Source organism: Helianthus annuus, chromosome 8 (genome assembly GCF_002127325.2).
Source record: "Helianthus annuus cultivar XRQ/B chromosome 8, HanXRQr2.0-SUNRISE, whole genome shotgun sequence".
Classification (NCBI taxonomy): domain Eukaryota; kingdom Viridiplantae; phylum Streptophyta; class Magnoliopsida; order Asterales; family Asteraceae; genus Helianthus; species Helianthus annuus.
In genome coordinates this window covers 1,728,601-1,753,919 of record NC_035440.2, presented here as the reverse complement: position 1 = coordinate 1,753,919, position 25,319 = coordinate 1,728,601, and the positions used below count along the sequence as shown (strand labels likewise).

General features: G+C 38.7%; 1 protein-coding gene across 1 annotated transcript; it reads left to right on the top strand.

Moving 5' to 3' along the window:
• Window positions 1–1,257: 1,257 nt before the first annotated feature.
• On the top strand, window positions 1,258–24,791 carry LOC110871630 (regulator of G-protein signaling 1). The gene is made up of 12 exons (XM_022120341.2): window positions 1,258–1,455; window positions 3,509–3,629; window positions 3,842–3,879; window positions 8,441–8,466; window positions 9,100–9,184; window positions 12,041–12,114; window positions 17,524–17,715; window positions 19,307–19,395; window positions 20,298–20,536; window positions 21,705–21,829; window positions 22,725–22,846; window positions 24,204–24,791. The coding sequence occupies exons 1-12, from the start codon at window positions 1,379–1,381 to the stop codon at window positions 24,414–24,416; spliced, it is 1,401 nt and encodes a 466-aa protein (XP_021976033.2). The 5' UTR covers window positions 1,258–1,378; the 3' UTR covers window positions 24,417–24,791.
• The last annotated feature ends 528 nt before the right edge of the window (window positions 24,792–25,319 follow it).

The following is a 25,319-nucleotide window of genomic DNA, read 5'->3' as shown; positions in this document are numbered from 1 at the left end:
AAATTTAAATATTATTATAAACTCAAAGGGTTATGCATAATAATGTTACGACTCCAAGATCTATGGAGGTAGTTTTTAAAAAACTTAGACCATCCGTAGTGGTAATGGATTTTTCAAATTTTGCCACCAATCACGCCCAATAACGCCGGTTCCCCATCCTTCGGGGCGTGTTTGGGCGTTATTTTTGAAAAAAACCTCTCCAAGGTGATTTAAAACACGCCTTGTCCCCCATTTCTTTGTCCAATCACCTTCCATCTTCCTATTTTTTATCCAATAACGTTTTTTGATGTTTTTTGTTTTATTTAATTATATTACATCTCATTTAACATAATGCCCCACATCCCCACTATACCCCTTTTGTAAAAACGCCAAATAAGGCCCCATTGTTGACTGGGCTGCCACATGGCGCAAAACGCCCTAGGGTGGGGCATTATTCACCCCAACGACTACGCATGATCTTAGTATTGCCATTCAAAAAGGGGTAGATACACAGTTTGTTGCCCGTTTACCTTCTGTTTCGATGTAATTTCCATTTGGAACCCATTGTCGTAGTGAATTAAATAATCCCATGTGTATTACATCTCTAAAAAGATGTTTTATACAGTAATATAGAGGGGTAACTTTATAGAATACTAACCAAGTTTAACATGTGTTCTACTATTGTGTGAAATTTTCCCTAATATAGACAAATACTTTTGAGTTTACCTTGTTTTTCGCTTACAACTTTTAAGATAAAATGTTTTATATAATTTTGAACATGTTGTTGCATCATGCTTATTTTTATCATATAAATTTTACTCACAACCTAATTGTGAATAATAATGTACAAATAATTAAAGCACAAACTTATACGTCATCAAAGCTGCCTTGCGGTTTAGTTTTGGTTTTTATTCTTATATAAAGTGACACCATTTACCTTTTTCTGTTTCGGAATATACTGCTACGACGTGCATATTCTTATGTACGATTTGATAAAAGTTTTATCCAAAATGGTCAAATACAATTGATTTTTTTTCTTTACCGAGAATAACCACACCGCTACAATCTAAACAACATCGATACATGTATCGTATTCATTTTTTATGGTCTCTCGACGTGCAGGTATAAAAAATCGTAATAAATTATTTTTTAGTATGGTAGGCTATGGCGACTACGGTTAACAGTATTTTGTTTTGTGAAGAAAATTCAATGCACTTGTTTGAATACGGAACGGTAGCATATATATATTGGTCAAAGTTCAAAGTTAGCAATGAATTACAACAACAGTTGTACTTGTAAACAATTAATTGAATTCAAACTTGTGAATTTTCAATTAACACCGGCGCCCGTACGAACAAGAAGATTTATTGACATCATCTCGCCGGCGGTAATCAATAAAATGGCCGGTTGTGATGTCACCGGCGGTTGTCCTAGCGACTACGTTGCTCTTTCAGTCGCTATCATCTCCTTTATACTGTACGTACGTCTTTTTTATTCCAGTTTGCTAATAATAGTAAACATGTTATTCTGTTTGGTTATTTATTTGGATGAATTATATTGTTAGGAAATTGAGTTTTGAACTGTGATTAGAGCTTGATTATCTTCAGGATTTTAATAATTTTACACAATTTCGAGTTCGAACCCAGTTTGTGATTCTATGGTTATTTTATTTTAGAGTAAACTGTCATTTTGGTCCCTGTGGTTTGGTCACTTTTGCCATTTTAGTCCAAAACTCAAACCTTTTGCATCTTGGTCCCTGTGGTTTTAGTTTTATTGCCATTTTGGTCCAAAAATGAAATCAGGTCATATTTTTCTTATAAAATCCTGCAATTTTGTCCTTTTCCGCAGGGGCAAAATGGTCATTTATTTTTTATAAATAAATACCAGATTTTATAAGACAAATATGACCTGATTTGCCCCTGAGGAAAAGGACAAAATTGCAGGATTTTATAAGATAAATATGACCTGATTTTATTTTTGGACCAAAATGGCAATAAAACTGAAACCACAGGGACCCAGATGCAAAAGGTTTGAGTTTTGGACTAAAGTGACAAAAATGACCAAACCTCAGGGACCAAAATGGCAGTTTACTCTTTATTTTATCAAGCTAAATTTATCCAATAATATTTCTAGAGTAAACTGCCAAAATGGTCCGGAGGTTTGGTTACGTTTGCTACTTTAGTCCAAAATTTAAACCTTTTAAATCTGGGTCACTGTGGTTTCAATTTTGTTGCCATTTTCATCCAAGATAAATTTTGGTCAGATTTTTCAGTTAACATCCAACTTTTTTTGTCTTTTTCCTCGCTTTTAAGAAAGGGAAAAATGGTTAGATTTTTTTAATTTGTTATAATAAAACGTTAAAAGACCATTTTGCCCTTCATTAAAAGTGAGAAAAAAAAACTGGATGTTAACTGAAAAATCCGACCAGATTTTGATTTTGGATTAAAATGGCAACAAAAGTGAAACCACAGGGACCCAGATTGAAAAGGTTTGAGTTTTGGACTAAAGTTGCAAAAGTGACCAAACCTCAGGGACAATTTTGGCAGTTTATTCTATTTTCTAAGAAATTATTAATTAATGGTGATTTTGTGCTAGAAAGTAGAAATGATGGCTAATGATAAAATACTGAATTCATAAACACAACTGACACACTATTCAAACACTGTTGAACATTCAAACACGTGTCACACCGGCTGTATGGTCCATATGGGCGGTATGAGATGGAGAAAATGGTGATATGGGCTGTATGACACGGTGAAAAATGGTCATATGGGTCGTATGAGGGCTAAAGCATATGGCCCAATTGATGTTTTTGACTGATAAAGAAATGAACGATGTGACCACCATGACACTCATATGGCTTGTATGACTTTTTTCGCCTTGCCATATGGTCCACATTGTCAAGGATTCGGGTATTGCGACACACACACAAACACGAACAATCCGCAAGAGAAAAAATAAAACGAAGATGACACGCGAGATTTACGTGGTTTGGTCGGCTGACCTACGTCCACGTGCTGCAATCGGGATACTTTTATTATTGCTTTCTGCCTCACTCGTGATGAGGATATTACAAGTACAAGACATAATATATAGAAACAGATCTAGGGTTACAATCTTAATGAACAAGAAAACTAAATGGGCTATAATAAAGAGATTGGGCCGGCCCAAAGCCTCCCATGTCTTCAATCTTCATTAAACCAAATAACCAGTCTTCTAAGTCTTCAGCTAATAACCCGAGCCCAAATCAAGACTCTAAAACCCAACACACATGACCCATACGGCCTATATGATGTGACAGGTGAGTTGTTGTACACATGGGCGAAGCTTTTAAGGGGCGGGAGGGGGTGGCCTACCCTCCGAACTTTTCGCTCAGTAGTGGAGAGTATGTAGTTTTTGTATAGAAATTTTTTGGTATATACGTTTTCGACCCCCTGGTTTTATAGAAATTTTTAGGTCCGGTGACTTCCGCCCCCCCCCCCTCCCCCAACTATGCACGAATATAATGAACATAGTTCTTTTCTTGCAGCCTTTTACTGAGATCAACGTTACCGTTTATAATTCACAAGGTTCCTAGACCTAAAGGAAGTAGTTTTTGGCTCCCAACAATTCAGATACTGGCTAGCTTCAATCTTTTGTTGTCACTTGTGGTAAAACTATTGTCGATATCGTTTTTCCGAACAACATTTTTGCTATTCAAAAAGGGGTAGCGGCGCAGCTTGTAGCCCGTTTACCAATTATCTCGATGTAAATTATCTTATGAGTATAAATGTGAAATCGTTCTGAAATAAAAAAAAATAAAAAAAAAAGTTTTCACATTACCATTGTTATTGCCTTTTCATTTGTTTTCACCTTCATGCAGATGTCTCTTCATGTTGTGAGGTTTCACAGGAGGCATTGGTGGTGAAGAAGCAGGTCCCGAGCGGGTCGGTACTTCTACGATGATGAACGGCCACACCTCGTCTTCTCCACTTCATCCTAGACCTGTAAACAAGAAGAGAGAAACGTAGGCAATGTAGAGACGGCCGGTAGGGGAAGAATCCCCTATTTCCAGCTACAAAAGTGTTGCCCTATATCTCATGCCCTAATAAGGAGGTGGAAACCTTCTTATATAGGAGATATGGGAAAACCCTAACCTCAATGGGCCAGGCCCAGTTAGGGGTTGTCTCTACGAGCCCACAGCCTAGTGTAGTATACAAACTACAGCGCGCTGGGCTTCGCGGGTTAGTACGCAATAATAACATATAATTACTATAAAAGTGATAAATAACAAGAGGGTCCGACCACTCGGGTCGGGTCTAGTACCATACCTCGTCATGTCCCCCAGTCTAGTGTTGCTTCCGCGTGCAAGCGTGGGAGGAGCGCTTAGACTTATTAGGAGCTCGGGAGTGAAGATCACTAATTTCAGGCTTTTATGTCGTCCGTGTGCGAGAAAGTTGTTGGCCGCGTTTGTTGTGGTTATCGTTGGCTGTGAGTAGAGATAATGGAGCAATGAATAGTATACGATTGCTCATTGTGGAAATTGGTTGGGTAAACCTGACGCACGCTGATTGGTTATAGACAATTGTCATTTGAATTACCATGATCTTCTTAAGGTTGTGCGTATGTGGTTAGGTCCCGCGTATGAACCTTGGAACAGGCTGAGTTTGGTAACTTAGTGTCTCGTCCTTGGATGACTTTTGCGGTGCGTACGGTCGTGTGGGCTACTATAAAATATTCATCCTTTGATGTAACTTCTGTTGGTTAGCATATAGTGCGCTAACGGCGTTCAACCCATTGAAATAGTTGATGTTGATGTGACAACGATCCTTACCACGCGTCCGTGTCATCAGGATCTCTGTTGTCGTAGTGTGCAGCCATTAGTGGCCATAGATGCACATGTAGATGCTTTGCCACCTAAGGCAAATGTAGAACTGCTGGCGGTTGTACCAGCTGTCGTTATTGATGATCCGGTTATAGCAATTATCGTTGCAATCGAAAAGAATGTCATGCAATGCACCCCTGCAGAAGTGCTTGCTATGCTCAGTGACCTCGGAAGGGTGCTTAGAGCGTTATTTATGTTCCCCCACAATGTTTGTATAATTGTGGGACAAGTACTTGGTTTTTCATCAGTGGTTGTGTATCTATTACCAAGATGCCCACTCTTAGCGCTGTATAATTTGATCATCTGACTTTGTTATGAAAAATATTTCGTGTCAGGGTTGTTTTTTACCGTGATATGCAGTTCAAATGCGGTGGTATGTTGTGTTTACAAATGTTTATATGAACACTTGTAGATATCAGAAAGTGCTTTATAACCCGCGCGGCGTTAATGAACACTTGAACAACAAAGTGCTTTCTACGCGCTTGGCGTGAGTGAACACTCGTTGAGATAATAAATTGCTTTATACGCGTTAGGCGTGAATGAGCACTTTATGTAAGTTACTACATGCCTTTCCTAAACGCGCACTGGCGTGTGGAATGCTTATAGTAGGCGGCATGTCTGTTTACCTCGCCGACTGTGGCGTGAGGGTTTTCTTTTATCCATGTCGCATACTGGTGTGGAGAATACATATCCGAATAAGTATTTTTCCTGTCGCATAGCGTGTGGAACACTTATTCGAATAGTCAAGTATACTAGTTTTGTCGTGCGTTTGTCTTGACTACCAAATTGCATATGCGTGTCAAGTGGTATAGTCGTAGGCCAAATGATGTGAGAAGTATAAATATTGTCTGACGTATTGAAACATCCAAATTATATAAGGGTCGATGCGGGTTAATGTGCAGTGGATATCACCTTAATGTGCTGCCTATGAGAAAATGATCACTTTTAAGGCGTACTAGTGCTATACCCTGCTAGCCCCCCAGTTCAGTGCTACTAAAGTATGTTAGTAGCTTTGAACTTGATAAGTACTAAAAAGAAATCGACAAGCAAGTATAATATGCGAAGAAGACTCTGACATGCTTATTAATCGATTTAAACGTATTGTAAATAAGTGTGCGTACAATAGGGGTGAAACCTTTATCGACACTTTTTGTTTAGCGGGCCATTCTAATAGGCACCCTTTTAATATATGCAAGAATTATCAGGTCATTTTGAAAAGCAAATATATAACTTATGGAGTATTCCGTCAAGCTATCAGGTTATGAATGAGTACCATATTTAAGGATGAGATTAAGAACCTGTCACTTGTGAGTCTTGTGTGTAGATGTCTGACATAATGCTTGTGCCAAGTTCGAGATTGTCTATCAAATATAATAATCCAACGATTGAGGGGGCATGGAGAGAAATTACCTAGCTGGGTCCGCGTGCTTGCATAAGAATTATTCGACGTATAGTATAGCACGTGTAAATATTGTGACTATGTCCGCTCATAGTCATGTTGCCCCAAGCAGATTACCCGGTTCAATGATGTTTAGCATGTTAGGAATTAAGTGATGATATAGGCGCATACGACATGCCAGATATCCGATCGAGCGTTTCCTAATGCTTGTGTGGGCAATGAAATTTTCCATTCACGCGTTTAGAATTTTGTATTTTTAAGGTGGTATCACCATGTCAGGTTATATATGAGCATTATATAGATATATATATGTGTATATATATATAGCCAAGTGAACCAAAGGCGTGCAATAAGATGCCAAACGCGTTTGAACAAATAAAAGTTTACCGCGTAACTAAATAAAGCAATAAAATAAGATTGTACCTGGAATTGCATTCCGAAATATGTAGCTTCACATAATGAATTCTAGCTTAGGTCTATCCTTACCAAAGTTTTACCTTTGGCTTTGGTGACTACGTTCTGTAGCGTTTGTAGTGTTACACTGTCCCCTTTCCTTGTTTCAATGTTGCTAGATAATGTTAGCAGGAGAATCATGTGGTGTCATGTTGGAGACGGCGGGAACATATCAAGAAGACTGTCTAGATTGAGGATGTCAAATCCTACCGATGTGCCGCTCGGTTTTACAAAGTGTCAGCTTTTAAGACTTAATTGTAGCTGGGGAGTGATTTATTAGCCCGTTGTGCTAGTCTCCCGGTCTATTGCTGCTTAAATAAACATTAGTAGCATTGAAATAAAAAGGGAGAAAATTGCATTATTTGTATGTATACATAAGGTTTGCCAAAACACGTCCTTCTTAGACAAGGACTATTTTATGTACAAGTCGAAATGATCGAGCTTGGTTGCTTTTCAACACATCTTGTCCATGGCGATATTATGCTGCAACGATAATATTTATGTAGTTTCAATCATTTTGAGGAAAATGATTTTCGTATGCTCTTTTTAGTGGTAGACATGATCTATGTCGCCAAATTTCAGGTACCGGCTTTATGGTTGTAAAGGATCTCATGTTGGTTAAAATGCATGTCCACGATGTGGAAGATGATGTGGATGTTGGGGCGGTTACATGACACCCCGTGGTCCTGGTTAAATGGATATACGCTCGTATATGTTTAAAAGTAGTGCAACGACGATAGTACGATCCCGTGCTATTAAGGCATCGACACATGTAAAATGTGATGTAGTGTATAGAGAAAAGCATTGAACCATTGTAAGTGACATGGTTCCGTTAAAGGCTTTAGTAACACAAATTAAAGCGACATGCCGGTGTATGTGCGACATACACGGGTGGAGCAGTGGCGATGTAGGCGCTACAGCGGTGGCGTGACTAAATGCGTCACAACCCTATCTATAATAATAGGCCAGAAGGTTGGAAAATACATCTCTCTGCGTGACAGCTGAGAATTTCCAATAGCTACCCTCGTATTTTGTTGTATGGTAAAGTAAATTTATAAGCGTGACCAAAGGCGTGACTTAGGACAGTGCTCACCGAAGATGGCGCGAGCAAGGAAGGTATACGCCAGAGACAGTGGCACGACCGCAAAATAAAAATCCGCCGAAGTGGGGGTAGAATGAAAGCTCCCGCTAGAGGCGCGGGTAGGCCGATAGTATCCGCCGGAGGTGGCGGAGTATGTAAAAATGTTTGCCAGGGGCAATGTAGTGAACCGAAGCATCCGCCATAAGCGGCGTAGGTGAAAAAACGTCGGTTTGAAATGTTTTGGGGTGAATAAAAGCTTCCGCCGGTGGCGGCGGGTTGTATAAAATCTTCCACCGATAGTGGCGGGTTGGGACGATCTCGTAGCCCAATCGGTAAGGTGTCCAACAGTGTATAAAATCTTCCACCGATAGTGGCGAGCGGAAGAATCCCCTATTTCCAGCTACAAAAGTGTTGCCCTATATCTCATGCCCTAATAAGGAGGTGGAAACCTTCTTATATAGGAGATATGGGAAAACCCTAACCTCAATGGGCCAGGCCCAGTTAGGGGTTGTCTCTACGAGCCCACAGCCTAGTGTAGTATACAAACTACAGCGCGCTGGGCTTCGCGGGTTAGTACGCAATAATAACATATAATTACTATAAAAGTGATAAATAACAAGAGGGTCCGACCACTCGGGTCGGGTCTAGTACCATACCTCGTCAGGTGGCAATCCTGTTATCTTTGGGCAGGTTTATTGGCTTTTTTACTTATTTATTACTCAAATCACACTATTATTTAGGGCTGCAAACAAACCAAACATTCAGCGAACAGCTCGTGAACCGTTCGGCGGGAAGTTCGTTTGTGTTCATTTGTTTATTACACAAACGACCACGAACAAGAAATTCCGTTAGTTTAGTTAAATGAACGAACACGAACAGAGGCTGTGTTCATTCGTTTATGTCCATGAACGTGCGGTAAGGCGTTCGTTTATGTTCGACTGTGTTCAATAGTTCATCAGTGTTTTTTATTTTTATATGTTATTTAAGTACGTAAAAATGACAAATAAAATAAGTTTTACCGTATTATATATTCTGTTGATGAACGCTTCTTTGTGTTTGTGTTTTTTCATTTGTGCTCATGAACGTCCGTTCGTGCCTAAAATTAACAAACGGACACGAACAACTTCATTTCTTTAACAAACGAACACGAGCATAAAATCCCGTTCGGTAAGTGTTGATAAACAGTTCGTGGATATATACATTTCTTAACAAACAAACATGAACAAGGTCTTGTTTGTGTTCGTTCGGTTCGCTTGCAGCCCTACTATTATTCAATTTTCCTATGTAAATTTATGTTTACCAATAAAAATATTTTCTTTCCAGTTTGGGTTAATGGTCCACTAGGATTTGGATTGTTATTGAGCTGTCGCCTTATTCAAGCAGTCCATCTGTACTGTGTATTTATCAAGTAAGAATTTTATTTATTTTTCATATCTGATTTATACTACTACTACATGTTCTTTTTTGCTGATTTGTTTAATGAAAACTTGGTTTTTAATAAACCAATCTTTGTCCCGTTGGTAAATAATAATCTTACCTACGTAATTGGTATAAAATAATCCTACCTATCAACATGTTGGTACTCAATGAACTTCCGTTAATTTTTTTTAACTGAAGTTAGTTTTTAAGTTTTATTTATTACACAAACAGTCCCTGTAGTTGTAATTTACTAGTTTTAACGTTTTAACTATTTTAAAACTAGTAAATTACAGTCCCTTAAGGTTTTTTTGTTTTATAAAATAGTTAAAACTAATAAATTACAACTACATGGACTTTTTGTATAATAAATAAAACTTAAAAATTAACTTCAGTTAAAAAAAAATAACGGAAGTTCATTGAGTACCAACATGTTGATAGGTAGGATTATTGTATACCAATTACGAAGGTAAGATTATTATTTACCAACGGGACAAATGTTGGTTTATTAAAAACCAATTTTCCTTGTTTAGGGGAAGGTTCAAATAAAAACCACTAGTTATTGTGAAAACTAGAAAACTAACTAAAACCCACTAAAAAGGAGGGAGGGAAGACTTTTAATGAAGGAGGGGTAAAATTGGAACAAAAAATATATAACTTTTCAAACATTTCTCATTGGAAAATTGGTATTTAATAAACCAACATTTAACCAGTTGGTAAATAATAATCCAACCTTCAAAATTGGTAAATAATAATCCCACCTATCAACATGTTGGTACTCAATGAACTTTCGTTAATTTTTTTTAACTGAAGTTAGTTTTTATGTTTTATTTATTACACAAACAGTCCCTTTAGTTGTAATTTACTAGTTTTAACTATTTTATGAAACAAAAAAACCACTCGAAAATCCTCCTTTTCCTCGATTTGAGGTTTATAAAATAGTTAAAACTAGTAAATTACAACTACAGGGACTGTTTGTGTAATAAATAAAACTTAAAAACTAACTTCAGTTAAAAAAAATTAACGGAAGTTCATTGAGTACCAACATGTTGATAGGCAGGATTATTATATACCAATTCTGTAGGTTGGATTATTATTTACCAACTGGTTAAAGGTTGGTTTATTAAATACCAATTTTCCTTTCTCATTTCTCCATACGTTATCATTTTAAAACAAAAATGGCACCATAAGATCACAAATTTTCTTATCTTTCATTAAGTATATTCGAGCATATTTTTTATGATATAAAAAAAGATTTATGGTGTCGTCTTGTTTTCAATACTATTATTATAGTAGTGCACATGTGCAATATAACATGTACTACAATGTGCATTACATGCTTAAAATTAGTTTTTTGATTCTAGTTTAGCTTTTAGGGTTAGTTTTTTTGGAGGTTTAGGATTAGGATTAGGTTTTTGGGTGTGGGGGGAGGGGGGTTTAGGTTTTTGGGGGGTGGGGGTGGGGGGTTAGGTTTTTTTCGGGTTTATGTTTAGGGTTTAGTTTTAGGTTTTCGAGAGGGTGGGGGGTGGGGGGGTTTAGGTTTTTTTTTTGGGGGGGGGGGGTTAGGCTTTTGGTGGGAGGGTGAATTTAGGTTTTTTTTGGGGGGGGGGGGGGTGGGGGGTTTAGGTTTTTGGGGGGTGTCTGTGGGGGGGGTGGGTTAAGTGGTTTAGGCTTTCCGTATTAGTGCACATGTGCAGTACAACCAAATTTTTTTTTTTTTTTTTTTTTTGAAATTTTTTTTCCATATATAAAAAGTAGCGATTTTTCTAAAAAAATTGTAAAAAAAAAAAAAAAAAATTTTGTATGTTTTTTAGGTTTTTTTAGGCTTTTTTAGTTAGTTTTCGAGTTTTCACAATAAAAGTGGTTTTCATTTGAACCATCCCCTCCTTGTTTAATTGATAAACACGATTTAAGTGACATTTACGTCTCAAGTGGTTTGTTCATTTTTGCCATTTCAGACCATATTTTAAAGGGGAATTAGCCTGTAATAATCTTACCTAGACCTTATTGGCCATTAATAATCTCATCTTAGAATATTCTCCCCACCAGTCCCACCTTTCACCTACTTTTCCCCACCTTTCACCTATTTTTCCTACAATGGTCCCCCGTTAAAAAAAACTTAACGGAGTTAAGCTTTTTTCCAAATTACAAACATATTTTTTAGGGCTTTTGATTAGAACGACGATACGAGTCCACTGATGTAAAACTTGCTCGAAACGGTGCTCCAAACGATGAAAACGACGCTTCAATTCGGGTGTTTAAATTTCCAATTAACCAAAATCAAGTCACTTGGAGCACCATTTCGAAGTGAGTTTTACATCGATGGACTTGTATCATCGTTCTGATCAAAAGCCCTAAAAAATCCGTTTGTAATTTGGAAAAAAGCTTAACTCCGTTAAGTTTTTTTTTAACGGGGGACCATTTTAGGAAAAATAGGTGAAAGGTGGGACTGGTGGGGGGGAATATTCTGAGGTGGGATTATTAATGGCCAATAAGGTCTAGGTGAGATTATTACAGGCCAATTTCCCTATTTTAAAATTGTACCATTTTCCTCCTTGACATTCTCGAAACATGCCATTTCAGTAAAAAAAACTAACCCAGTTAAAAAAAAACTCGGTTAGCTCAGGGACGAAAATAACATTTTATTCTAGATTTTTTTGACCGAAATGGCACATTTCGAGAATGTCAGGGAGGAATATGGTACAATTTCGAAATTTGGCCTGAAATGGCAAAAGTGGACAAACCACAAGGACGTAAATGACAGTTAACTCGATAAACAATGTAACATTATTGGGTGCTATGGAATTTTATGTATGTTGATTCAACTCTGTTTTGTTGTGATTTTCAGGAGGCGTTTATTTCCTGTAAGATCGTATATTAGTCTTCCACTTGCTCTTCTGCCCTGGGTTGCCTGGGCCGCAAGTAAGATAATTGATATTTTTCTGCTTTTTTCGACTGTTTTTAGCCTTCACAATTTTTTTGTTGCATGTTTTCATCGGCACAACGTTATTTCAGTCGATATGGGTTAACTTTTATCTCTAACGGGTCAAACAGATAAAATAAAGTGTAACACTGTAACCCCTCCCAATCTAAGCAAGGGCGAAAACGGTAGAATAGAAAGTTATGTGGTGATTGATATAAAATACTATTTATACATGGAAGTTTACGTTCACTAAATACTTATTAAAATATACCCTTTATAAAGGAGTAAATTACGTTTTTGGCCCATGTGGTTATATCACTTTTACTATATTAGCCCAAAATAAGAATTTTTAACATATCTGCCCCCATGGTCTCTATAACTAACCATTTTGGCCCTTATGGTCTCTATAACTAACCATTTTGGCCCTCATGATCTCTAGACTTAGGGGCCAAAATGGTTAGTTATAGAGACCATGGGGGCAGATATATTAGACCAAAATTATATATTAGTTTGTTATTTTTTGATTTGGTTTCCATAGTTATCTTTTCCTTATTTATCTAGGTCTAATAGTCTATATATTGTCCTGTATAATTCTCTTCTTCAATCAATAACAATTACAATTTCCCTTTAGTGAGTTTGATTTGGTATCAGAGCAAATCAACTCCTAATCTTTCTCTAACCCTAATCGGCGCCCTACTGCCGATCTTCAACCTCCAGCCGACGCAACTTCCGGTCAATAACCCCTTGCTTCAATGGCGGCTATTATCAATTTCTCTCATCAAGAAAAGACAACCCACAATTCCCACAAATTCCCCTTCACTCTCAAACCCACCAATTATGGCTACTGGCGTTCCATGCTTGAATCGTTCCTAACATCCCATAACCTATTTGGTTACGTTGATGGTACGATCCCCTGTCCAGAACAGAAGGTACAAGTCGGCGATGCTACAACAGACAATCCCAGCTACACTCGGATTTCGAATGATGCTCACATTCGAACATTACTCATCTCAACAGTCTCAGAAGAATCTTACCAGCACGTTCAAGGTAAAACCTCCAGTGCAGTTTGGCAGTCCCTGGAACGGGCCTATGCGCCCAACACTGCCTCACACGAGGGTGATGAAAAACCAATTGACTACCTCTGCAGGGTCCAAGATTACGCTACCGCTCTCGCCAACATCGGACAACCGGTAAAAGATAGCGATCTCGTTATGCACACCCTTGCAGGGCTTCGTGAAGAATACACCGGTCTAAAAGGCAGCGTGCTCGGGAGAAAACCTCCTATCTCATTCAATGAAATCTATTCGTTGCTGTCCGATCATGATTATGCAGTCAACAAAACATTCAGCCCCAACCCACAGGCCCTTCTTGCCACGGCTCAGCCCCCAAATCAACAGCCATCGGCTGTCCCAACTTCCCCCAGCCTTGAACAACTTCAACAGCAGCTTCAACACATTCAATTAGCTGCTTCTCAACTGGGGTATCAACTGCATCCGAACCCGCCACAGCCTCAAGCCTATTTTGGATCTAGAACATTCAGCAACAACCGAAGTGGTAGAAACAATCGTGGCCGGGGAAACTCGCGTGGATCTTTTACTCCACGCTCTAGAGACAATGGTGGCACCAGGCAGTTCTCTTGGGCTTCAACTCAGAACACCGTTTTTGGCCACTGCAATCGGTGTGGAATAGGCCACTTACCCTCTCAGTGTCCCAATCAGCAATCCCAGCACACTCAGCAGTCACGGCCTCCTCCTCAGGCTAACTTTACAGCTTTTTCGGATCCTGCTTCATCCTCTGGAACTGCTTGGAAGCCCGACACTGGTGCCACACATCATGCCACCCCAGACTTATCCAGCTTGGACAATTCTGATGCATATTATGGTAACGATTCCTTACTTATTGGCAACGGTTCTTCTATACCAATTTTTCATATTGGCTCCTCAAAAATCTACTCTTCCAATAAAACCTTTAATCTTTCTGATATACTTCATGTTCCTACACTTAAACAAAATCTTTTATCAGTTCAAAAGTTTTGCCTTGATAATAATGTCTTTTTTGAGTTTCATTCTTCTTATTTTCTTGTGAAGGACGAGTCTACACACACTACCCTCCTCACGGGCCCCAGTGAACAGGGTTTGTACTCTATCCGCCTTCCTCAACTCAAGACTTTACCCAAGGTTGCATTCACTGCTGTCAAGGCTTCCTCAGATGTTTGGCACCAACGCTTAGGACATCCACATGCTCAAGTTTTTAATTCTATTGTTTCTTATTGTTCTTTACCAGTTTCGAATAAATTATCAAAACATTTATGTTCTTCTTGTCAAATGGGAAAATCATCTAAATTGCATTTACCTGATTCTACTTTTCGTAGTCATCATATTTTGGATCTTATTTATTGTGATGTTTGGGGCCCTACTCCGTCACCATCTCTTGACGGTCACCGTTATTTCTTGTTATGTGTTGACCATTACACCCGCTACATGTGGCTTTATCCCCTATCTCAAAAATCTGACGTTTACGCCATTTTAACCAACTTCGTCACCATGGTTGAACGCCAGTTCAACACCAAACTAAAATGCATCCAATCGGATTGGGGTGGCGAATTTCGACCTCTAGCTTCATTTTGCCGTAACCTTGGTATTATTCATCGCCGTTCTTGCCCACACACAAGCGAGCAAAACGGTTTTGTGGAGCGTCGCCATAGACATGTTGTTGAAACGGGCCTTTCACTTATGGCTCATTCTCACCTTCCTCGGCGGTTTTGGCATTTTGCCTTTGAAACAGCCGTTTACCTCATAAACCGCCTTCCCTCCCGAGTTTCTTCAAACAAATCCCTATTTGAACACACCTATGGCAGAAAACCAGATTATTCGTTTTTACGGGTCTTTGGTTCTCAATGTTTTCCCTATCTTCGTCCCTACAACCACAACAAAATCGACTTCCGTTCCACGCCTTGTGTGTTTCTTGGCTATAGCCTCTCACATCACGGCTACAGATGCTTCGATCCTCTAACCGAGCGTATTTACATTGCTCGTCATGTTCGCTTTAATGAACACATCTTTCCCTACGCTCCATCACCAAAACCAAACCCACCACCACCCTCTTCCCCTTATGTCTCTATCTTTCCTAACCCACCGCCCGGCTTTCCGGCCGAACCTCCATCTTCATCACCACCTACAGCTGACAGCCCCTCCCCTATCCCTTCGGTTCGATCAGCTCCTACGGCTGACACCAACACACCTTCTCACACCTCGTCACCCACAGCTGAATCCACCTCCATATCATCTTTTTCGGGTCCATCATCTTCGTCTCATTCTTCCGTTGCCCCCACCGTTAATCAACCAGCAGCTACCCGATCCAGGCCTGCCAATCTTCGGCAACATCCTAAACAGCCGGATCGGTACAATCCAGCTGCTTACACCGCCACCGCCCCTTCTTCTCTACCTGTTGAACCCACTTCCTTTACCATTGCCAACAAGTACCCTGAATGGCGCCATGCTATGTCCGAGGAATTGGACGCGCTCTATAAGAATGGTACGTGGACTCTTGTTCCACCTGTTCCTAATACTAACGTGGTTGATTGCAAATGGGTTTACAGGTTGAAAACTGATGAAAACGGGAAAATTAGCAGGTACAAAGCACGCTTGGTTGCAAAGGGTTTTCATCAACAGCATGGTGTTGACTATCATGAGACATTCAGCCCTGTTATAAAACCGACTACCATTCGGACTATTCTGTCCCTGGCTGTTACAAATCGGTGGTCCTTGAGACAATTGGATATTCAGACAGCATTTTTACATGGTGATCTTGCAGAAACGGTCTATATGCGCCAACCACCAGGCTTCGTTGATCCCAATAAACCGGATCATGTCTGTCTACTTAACAAGTCTCTTTATGGTCTTAAACAGGCACCTCGTGCCTGGTTCAACAAACTGTCTACCACTCTTATTCAGTTGGGATTTCATGGGTCCAAAACGGATCCTTCATTGTTCATTCTCAACTCCTCGGGCTTACTTATTTATCTTCTGGTTTATGTTGATGATATTATCATCACCAGGAATGATTCCAACACTATTACCAACATTATTAGGCGTCTCAATTCTCTTTTTGCCCTTAAAGACTTGGGTCTGCTTCATTATTTTCTTGGAGTGGAAGTTATTCACAAGAATTCTGATCTTGTCTTATCGCAACGAAAGTACATTGCTGATATACTGTACCGGGCTGGTTTGGCAGATTGCAAGCCCATCTCTACTCCCATGAGCACCTCTCATGTGCTCCTTCCCGATGACAGCCCTTTACTTGATGATCCCTCTCGTTACCGGCAAACCGTTGGAGCTCTTCAATATGCTACTCTTTCTCGACCAGACATTGCCTTTGCCGTTAATCGGGTTTGTCAATTCATGCATGCTCCTACCAAGAATCACTGGTCCACTGTCAAACGTATACTGCGCTACTTGAAAGGCACGACCAACATGGGTCTTTGGATTCATCATAACACAGGCTATCGTTTGCAGGCCTTCTCTGATTCTCATTGGCTCACTGATCTTCGGGCCTTTTCCGATTCTGATTGGGCTGGTTGCCCTGTCGACCGTCGCTCTACGGGGGGATTTGCCATCTACTTAGGCTCTAATCTTATTTCTTGGTCGGCTAAGAAGCAGAAAACGGTTTCTCGCTCTTCAACAGAATCAGAATACAAAGCCATTGCAGATACCGTTGCTGAATTACTTTGGCTCAAATCACTTCTTCATGAACTCGGGTTGGACAGTGGAGCTCCTACTCTTTGGTGCGACAATCTTGGCGCTACCTATCTCACTGCTAATCCAGTCTTTCACGCCCGCACCAAACATGTTGAAGTCGATTACCACTTTGTTCGCGAACAAGTCTCACAGGGCAAACTCAATGTAAAGTTCATCTCAACAGGGGATCAAATTGCTGATATTTTTACGAAGCCGCTGCCTTCAGAGAAGTTTAATTTTCTGCGATCCAAGTTACAGATTGCTGACCGCCCTGAACTTGCGGGGGTGTATTAGACCAAAATTATATATTAGTTTGTTATTTTTTGATTTGGTTTCCATAGTTATCTTTTCCTTATTTATCTAGGTCTAATAGTCTATATATTGTCCTGTATAATTCTCTTCTTCAATCAATAACAATTACAATTTCCCTTTAGTGAGTTTGATTAGATATGTTAAAAATTCTTATTTTGGGCTAATATAGTAAAAGTGATATAACCGCAGGGGCCAAAAACGTAATTTACTCCTTTATAAAAAGTTATTGTTTTCTATATATGCATAAAGTTATGTATGTATTCATGCCTTTATTTTCAATAACAATTATGCATTTAGTTTCAATACTGTAATCCTTTATTTTCAGTTGCAATTGTTGATATTAGTGTTTGTTGGATGTAGTTCTTCACATAAAACAGCCACTAAATAACCGATGTCACATGGGGACTGAATGGGCTGTTCCTTATATGGGATTTCCTGTTTTATACACTGCTGCTTTGGTTTGTGTTACTAAAGCCATTCATCATATTGAGTTCAAATTTCATGAGCTTAAAGACCTTTGGCGGGGCATACTCGTAACTGTGTTTTCAATTGGTACGTATTGAATTTAGAGTAAATTACAAAAATCGTCCTTTATGTATGTCACTTATTGCAAACTGTGTCCTTTGTCTTCAATAATTACAGAAAACGTACTCGATGTTTGCAAACCCTTGCAAGTTATGTCCTTTAGCCCTAACTCAGTTAATTTTTGTGGTTAAAATGACCAAATGGACCCCACATGAGGGTATTTTTGTGGCTAAATCTGACCAAATGTACCCCACATGAGAGTAAAATGACCAAAATACCCTCATGTGAGGTCCATTTGGTCAGATTTAACCACAAAAAAATTAACTAAATTAGGGCTAAAGGACATAACTTGCAAGGGTTTGCAAACATCGAGTACGTTTTCTGTAATTATTGAAGACAAAGGACACAGTTTGCAATAAGTGACATACATAAAGGACGATTTTTGTAATTTACTGTATTGCACATAGTTCTTCAAGATGCTCTCATCAATTGCAATATGCATCTATGTAACTTGGATTGTATGTTAGTTGAGAAATATTGGATTTAAATAACCCGAACTATCACCAACTGGCCGATAGCACTCCCAACTTTCGATTTGAACCATACAATTCTCAACTTTCAACTTATTTTCCTCTGGCACTCTCGAACTAAACTAATTGAACCCTTACCCAGTTAGTTTTTTTTGCTGACGTGGTACTTTGTTGAGTGATGTGGCATCTGACGTGGCACTTATTTAGTGACGTGGCAGATGATGTGGCGGCTGGCGTGGCATTTTTTATTAGTGGCATCTGATGGGGCACTCGTCCAGTGACGTGGCACCTGACTTCAGCTAACTGGGTTAGGGTTCAATTAGTTTGGGAGTGTTAGAGGAAAATAAGTTGAAAGTTGGAAGTGGTGTGGTCCAAATCGAAAGCTGAGAATTCTATCGGCCAATTGGTGAAAGTTGGGTTATTTAAATCCAATATCTTGTTAATTAATAGTCTAAAATCACCCAATCAGGAATTTCATATATTTAGTTCTTATTGGTAGTAATAATTTATAGGAAAATTGGAAATAAATAATCCCACCAAACTCAATTTGGCCGATAATAATCCCACGTCAGTTATTGGCCGATAATAATCCGAACTTGTCAATTTTTTTGTAAAATAGTCCGCCGTTAAAATAGCTTAACGGGGTTAGGTTTTTTTTTCCGAATTACAAACCGATGTGTTAGGGATTTTGATCAGAACGAGGATACGAGTCGATTGATACAAAACTTACCTCGAAATACTGCCCCAACCCACGAAAATGGTGCTTCAAATCGGGTGTTTAAACTTCAAATTAACAAAAATCAAGCCATTTCGAGCACAATTTCGAGGTAAGTTTTACATAATTCGACTCGTATCCTCGTTCTGATCAAAAGCCCTAAAACATCTGTTTGTAGCTCGGAAAAAAACTTAACTCCGTTAAGCTATTTTAACGGCGGACTATTTTACAAAAAAAAAAAAAAAAAAAAAAAAATTGAACAGTTTGGATTATTATCAGCCAATAACTGACTTGGGATTATTATCGGCCAAATTGAGTTAGGTGAGATTATTTATTTCCAATTCGCCTAATTTATATTAATTTTTTATTTTAGGTGCATGGGTGGTTTCTTATGTTTTGCATGAGACCCATGAGGAGATCATGTGGCTGCAAGTCACCACCAGATGTGTGCTTTTAGTTGTGGTATGTTCTATACATTCTAGTCTAGGTGGAATTTCAACCTATTTACTTATAAAAGGGTCAATTCGGGTTATGTTTTATCTTTAACGGGTGAAATAGGTAAGACACAATTTAGCTTTAAAGGAACCGTCAAAAGTTACCGAAATTGTGTTTTCGATGCTTAAAACCTCCTAAATTTCTTTTACTCATTATTTGAAAAAAATATAATTTTTGTAATTATTTTTACATACGAATTATAGTTTTATAGGAAAATGTCAATAAACCCCTTTGGTCCTATGGACTTTTGCTTGGGTCATACATAAATCCTTGGACTTTGTTTTTGCATGGTTTATGTCCCTAAAGGTATAAAAGTTTAACAAAAAGATCCTTTACATAAAAAGAGTAAAATGACATTTTCGTCCCTGAGGTTTGACTAGTTTTGCGACTTTCGTCCAAAGGTTTGTTTTTCCGCATCTGGATCCAAAAGGTTTAAATCTTGCCATTTTTATTCCGCTCATTAACTCCATCCATTTATCTCCGTTAAGTCGGGTATTTTCGTCTTTTTTGTTAACTTAAAGGGCAAATTCGGTCTTTTTCACTTTATGTGCAAGCATTTAGCTTAATAAAAAAGACTGAATTGCCCTTTAAGTTAACAAAAAGACAAAAATACCCCTGATTTAACGGAGATAAATGGATGGTGTTAACGAGCCAGATGAAAATGATAAGATTTCAAACCTTTTGGATCCAGATGCGGAAAAACAAACCTTTGGACGAAAGTCGTAAAACTGGCCAAACCTCAGGGACGAGAGTCTACCCAAAGTTAAACATTTTGGCCCGTTACATAACCCGCATGACCCACTCACTTTGAAAGTTTAAACTTTATTTGGATACCTTAACCGAGAGATTTATCGACCGTTATTCCATAGGCAAGTTTTCTTGTGGTGGCTTTCTTCTCTATTTCATTCTCTCAACCTCTGGTGTCCCTTATAAACATAAACAAGAAGGAAAGCTTCAGTATAAAGACAATGGGGGAAGCTCTTGGCATACATGATAGTGGTATTTTGTCACAAGATGATCCGACTCTAGATATCGATCCAAATGAACCTTTGGATAAACTTCTATTAAACAAAAGATTCCGTTTATCCTTCATGGAATTTGCAGACAGGTTTTTATCTTCATCTAATCAGTGGCGAAGCTGGGGGGGGGGGTCGAAAACGTATATACCCAAAAATTTCTATAGAACCGGGGGTCGAAAACGTATATATACGAAAACTACATATTTAACACTACTGAGCGAAATGTTGGGGGGGGGGGTCGGGCGCCCCTCCCGGCCCCACTTAAGCTACGCCCTTGCATCTATTCCAGATCAAGTTGCAAAATGGGCAGGCCTTGTAACAGGTTAAACTGGATTTGGGTCAAATTTGGTATTGAGTAAATTGTCATTTTCGTCTGTGAGGTTTGACCACTTTTGCGACTTTCATCCAAAGGTTTGTTTTTTCGCATCTGGGTCCTCGTGGTTTCAAAATGTTGCCATTTTCATCCCTAAGGTTTGGCAATTTATTGTGGCTTTTGTTCCTCGAGGTTTAGCCCTTAGGGATGAAAATTACAAGATTTTGAAAACAAAAACAAACCTTTGGATGAAAGTCGTAAAAGTGGCCGAACCTCAGGGACAAAAATGACAATTTACTCTTTGGTATTTTTTTTTATTTTTTTGAGTTAATTGCCCGGATGGTCCCTGTGGTTTCACGTTTTTTCACGTTTAGTCCCCATCTTTTGGAAATAGCAGGTATGCTCCCTATGTTTTGTCATTTTGTTACTCGGATAGTCCCTTGACATTTACTCAGGGGACTATCCAAGTAACAAAACGACAAACCATAGGGAGCATACCTGCTATTTCAAAACTAACTGACGTCTACTCAGGGGACTATCCGAGTAACAAAATAATAAACCTGAGGGAGCATACCTGCTATTTTCAAAAGATGGGGACTAAACGTGAAAAAACTTGAAACCACAGGGACCATCCGGGCAATTAACTCTAATTTTTTTATACGGGTTGGGTCAAGTTGACCCATAAAACTTGGCCCATTTTTTTTCGATAATTAGTGTGCCAAATATGATTACAAATTTATATTTTTTCAATAATAATCCATTTTTTTATAAATTTACTTAGATGTATTTTTGCACTAAAAATACACTTTCGGCTACTCTGGCTTTTTCCTTTTCAGCTGGTTTATATCATCTGTTTGACCTGTTAGATAACATATTATCTGAATCGACCCATTCATAAATAAATGAATCGACAAGTATTTAAGCATATTTCTTTCTGATTTCAGCTGTTTGGCTGGAGAAAGTGTGCATTTCTACGATGAAGTACAACAGCTTGAAAAAATATCCGTAAATGATCCTGTTAAAAGAATTTACATGGTACGACACATTATCGAGAAGTACATAAGCATAGGTATAACACTGAAGTCTCCTATCGAGTCTAATATAAGTTAAAGAACTTAAACGGGTCGTTCAATACAGAACCACTTTCAAGTAGAGAACTGCGAGAACCGCACTTGTCCATGTTGCTTTAGATGTGATACACAAAAAGTTTATATAACCATCTCTTTATCTCTTCTGCTGCTTTTGATTATATTTCATGCACTGTGAATCAGTGGCGGATCTTGCCCGTTGAACGTGACAGGGCCGAAAGACACGGTCACTAAAAACAGTCCGGACAAGCCCGGGCCAAACATAGTGTATATAAAAAATTTCGATCGAAATGCGGAAAATTAGCACTACGGCCGAAAAACTTGCCCGGGCCGTGGCCCTGCCAGTGGCCTTCTAAGAACCGCCCCTGCTATGAATACGTGCGTTATGCAGTTCTCGTAGTTCTCTACTTTAAAAATTGGTTAACGCGCCCCTACAAGTTAAATGAAAAAGCTATGAAGATGTGAAAGCTGCATTTTGTGTGGTTTTCATATGTTAATTACTCATGAATTTTTTTGTTTTGAGTTAATTACTGTTTTCGTCCCTGTGGTTTGTCAAAAATCACTATTTCAGTCCATTAGTTTAAAAATTGCGATTTCAGTCCTTGTGGTTTCACTTTCGTAACCATTTCAGTCTCTGTACTAACAAAATAAATGGATTGAAATGGTTACGAAAGTGAAACCACAGAGACTGAAATGGTTACGAAAGTGAAACCACAGGGACTAAAATCGCAATTTTTAAACTAATGGACTGAAATAGTGATTTTTGACAAACCACAGGGACTAAAAGCGCAATTTTTAAACTAATGGACTGAAATAGTGATTTTTGACAAACCACAGGGACGAAAACAGTAATCAACTCTTTTGTTTTTTATACAGGTGCGCCTATGGAGGTAAATATATCTCACAAAACCCGACAAGAAATTCTCACAACCGTTGATCTTGCACATCCAGATCTATTCAGAAACGCTGTCAATGAGTTGCTGCAGTTGATAAACATGGTTAGTTCTTTACCTTATTATATAGAGATAGAGCCTTCACTTTGCAGATTATTAGAGATGCAAGATGAACGGGTCGGATCGGTTTGGGTAGCAGGCCATGGGTCATCCAGCAGCTGTTTTTTTAAATGAATAATTTATGTGCTTCATGATTATAAAAACTATGTTTTTCCAATAATAATCTAATTTTTAAATAAAATAATTTAATAAGTTTTAATGGGGTGTAAACGAGACGGGCCGCTTATGAGCTGCTCGAGATTGGCTCACTAACAGCTTGAACAAAGCCACGCTTAAACGAACCTGGACACGAGCTTATATTGAAGCTCATTTAACAAGCCTGAGCTTGAGCTTTATATTCTGAGCTTGCCTAGGCTCGCAAGCCGAAACAAGGCTATTATTAAAATAAATTCAATAAGTTTTTATTTAATATAACAATATATATAACCAAACTAAAAAGTTATTATATGTAAGTTTATGATAAAAAGCCAACTAGTATGCATTATCTTATATAGAGGAAAATACAAGTATAAATATATATAAAAATAATTATGTGTGCATATAAATAAAAGAGTTAATTCCTGTTTTCGTCCCTGTGGTTTGTCAAAAATCACTATTTCAGTCCATTAGTTTAAAATTTGCGATTTCAGTCCCTGTGGTTTCACTTTCGTAACCATTTCAGTCCCTGTGGATTCACTTTCGTAACCATTTCAATCCATTTATTCTGTAAGGACAGGGACTGAAATGGTTATGAGGTGGACTGAAATGGTTACGAAAGTAAAATCACAGGGACTGAAATCGCAATTTTTAAACTAATGGACTGAAATAGTGATTTTTGACAAACCACAGGGACGAAAACAGTAATTAACTCTAAATAAAATAATTAGTCAATAATAAACGAACTGAGCCAAACTGAGCCGAGCTCAAGCTTGAAAAGTTACTCACGAGCCGAACTCGAGCTTTGAATATAGACAGTGGCGAAGCTTGACGTTTTCGACGGCGGGGTCGAAAAGGTATATACCAAAAATTTTCTACAGAACCGGGGGGTCGAAAACGTATATACCCAAAAAATTCTATACGAAAACTACATATATAACACTACTGAGCAAAAAGTTCGGGGGGTCGGGCGCCCCTCCCGGCCCCTTCAAAGCTGCACCAATGAATATAGAGTTCGAGCTCAAGCTCAGGCTCAGCTCGGCTTGTTTACATACCTACGGTTTTTATGCATAAAAATACACTTTGGGTGATTCCAACCCACTTGACCCGTTCCCTTTGTACGATACACGTATAACCTTTGTGAATGAATCTAAGATTTGAACTCAAAACCTCTTAAATCATTTCTTTTTTGTTCTCCCAATCATAGAACTTGGCAAAAGATTATTGGTCATCCATGTTCTTTCTAAAGTTCAAAGAAGATTCCGCAATGAGAAGTGTTGATCATGAACTTGAACAAGTAAACGGTTGGAAACATTCTTTAAGACCGAGCTCGATTCATTGTCCTGGTGATCCTTTCTACCAAGACCACATTCCAAGGGACCCACCTAGCCACGATGGTCAAGGTTCGTACCTGCAGTGAGTGCGTTAAATTACATAACCGTCGTTGTATCTATCTACGATAGCCGCATTCTGGCTAGACATAACCTGGTAGCTGATTCGTTAACCATGGCCCATGGGACCATGGTGTCGGGTGGTTAACCCTTAATATGGTTACGGTTGGGTCCATTGGGTTTGATAATCTTGTGGGGGTAGAAGCATATATGGTGAGGGTACAGGCAATCAACCTTGACACCATCTAGAGTTGATAATTCTACACTTTTACCTTAATAAGCTTCTTACACTTTGTATAGTTCGTTAAGTTAGTTAGATGAATACTATAGAAGCTTCTTACTCTTTGCATATATACTATCTTACACTATAGAGTGCAAGTGGGCCACCAAAGCAATTTATATTATCTTCATTCTGAATACATGACTAAAGAGTTAAAAAGATAACAACAACAACAACCGTACCCAGTAAGTCCCACAAATAGCAAAGCTATTGGTGGGGTCTGGGAAGGCTGGGATGTAGGCAAACCGTTCTATCCATATGGATAAAGAGGCTGCTTCCAAAAAGACCCCCGGCTCGAAACCAAACATCAAGCAAACAATGCGAACTACAAATATAACAATAGGACTCCACCAATTACAGAATAAGTGGTAACCGACTAACATAATAGAATAGACACAACTATAGCCCCTACAACAATACACACACACACACACAAAAGATGATAGAGTTAAAAAGATATCATCTAAAAAATATTTGCGTGAGTGAAAAGTTAAAAATGATCTCATCTATGTGTTTACATCATAGCACGACCAATAAGGTGGTTTTACATGCCCGTGTGGCCGTTTTTGTCGGTTTTCCCCATTGTGGGTGACGGTTTTGGAGCCCATTTTTGAGCCATCTTTTTTCTGCAAGAACTAGAAAACCAACTGGA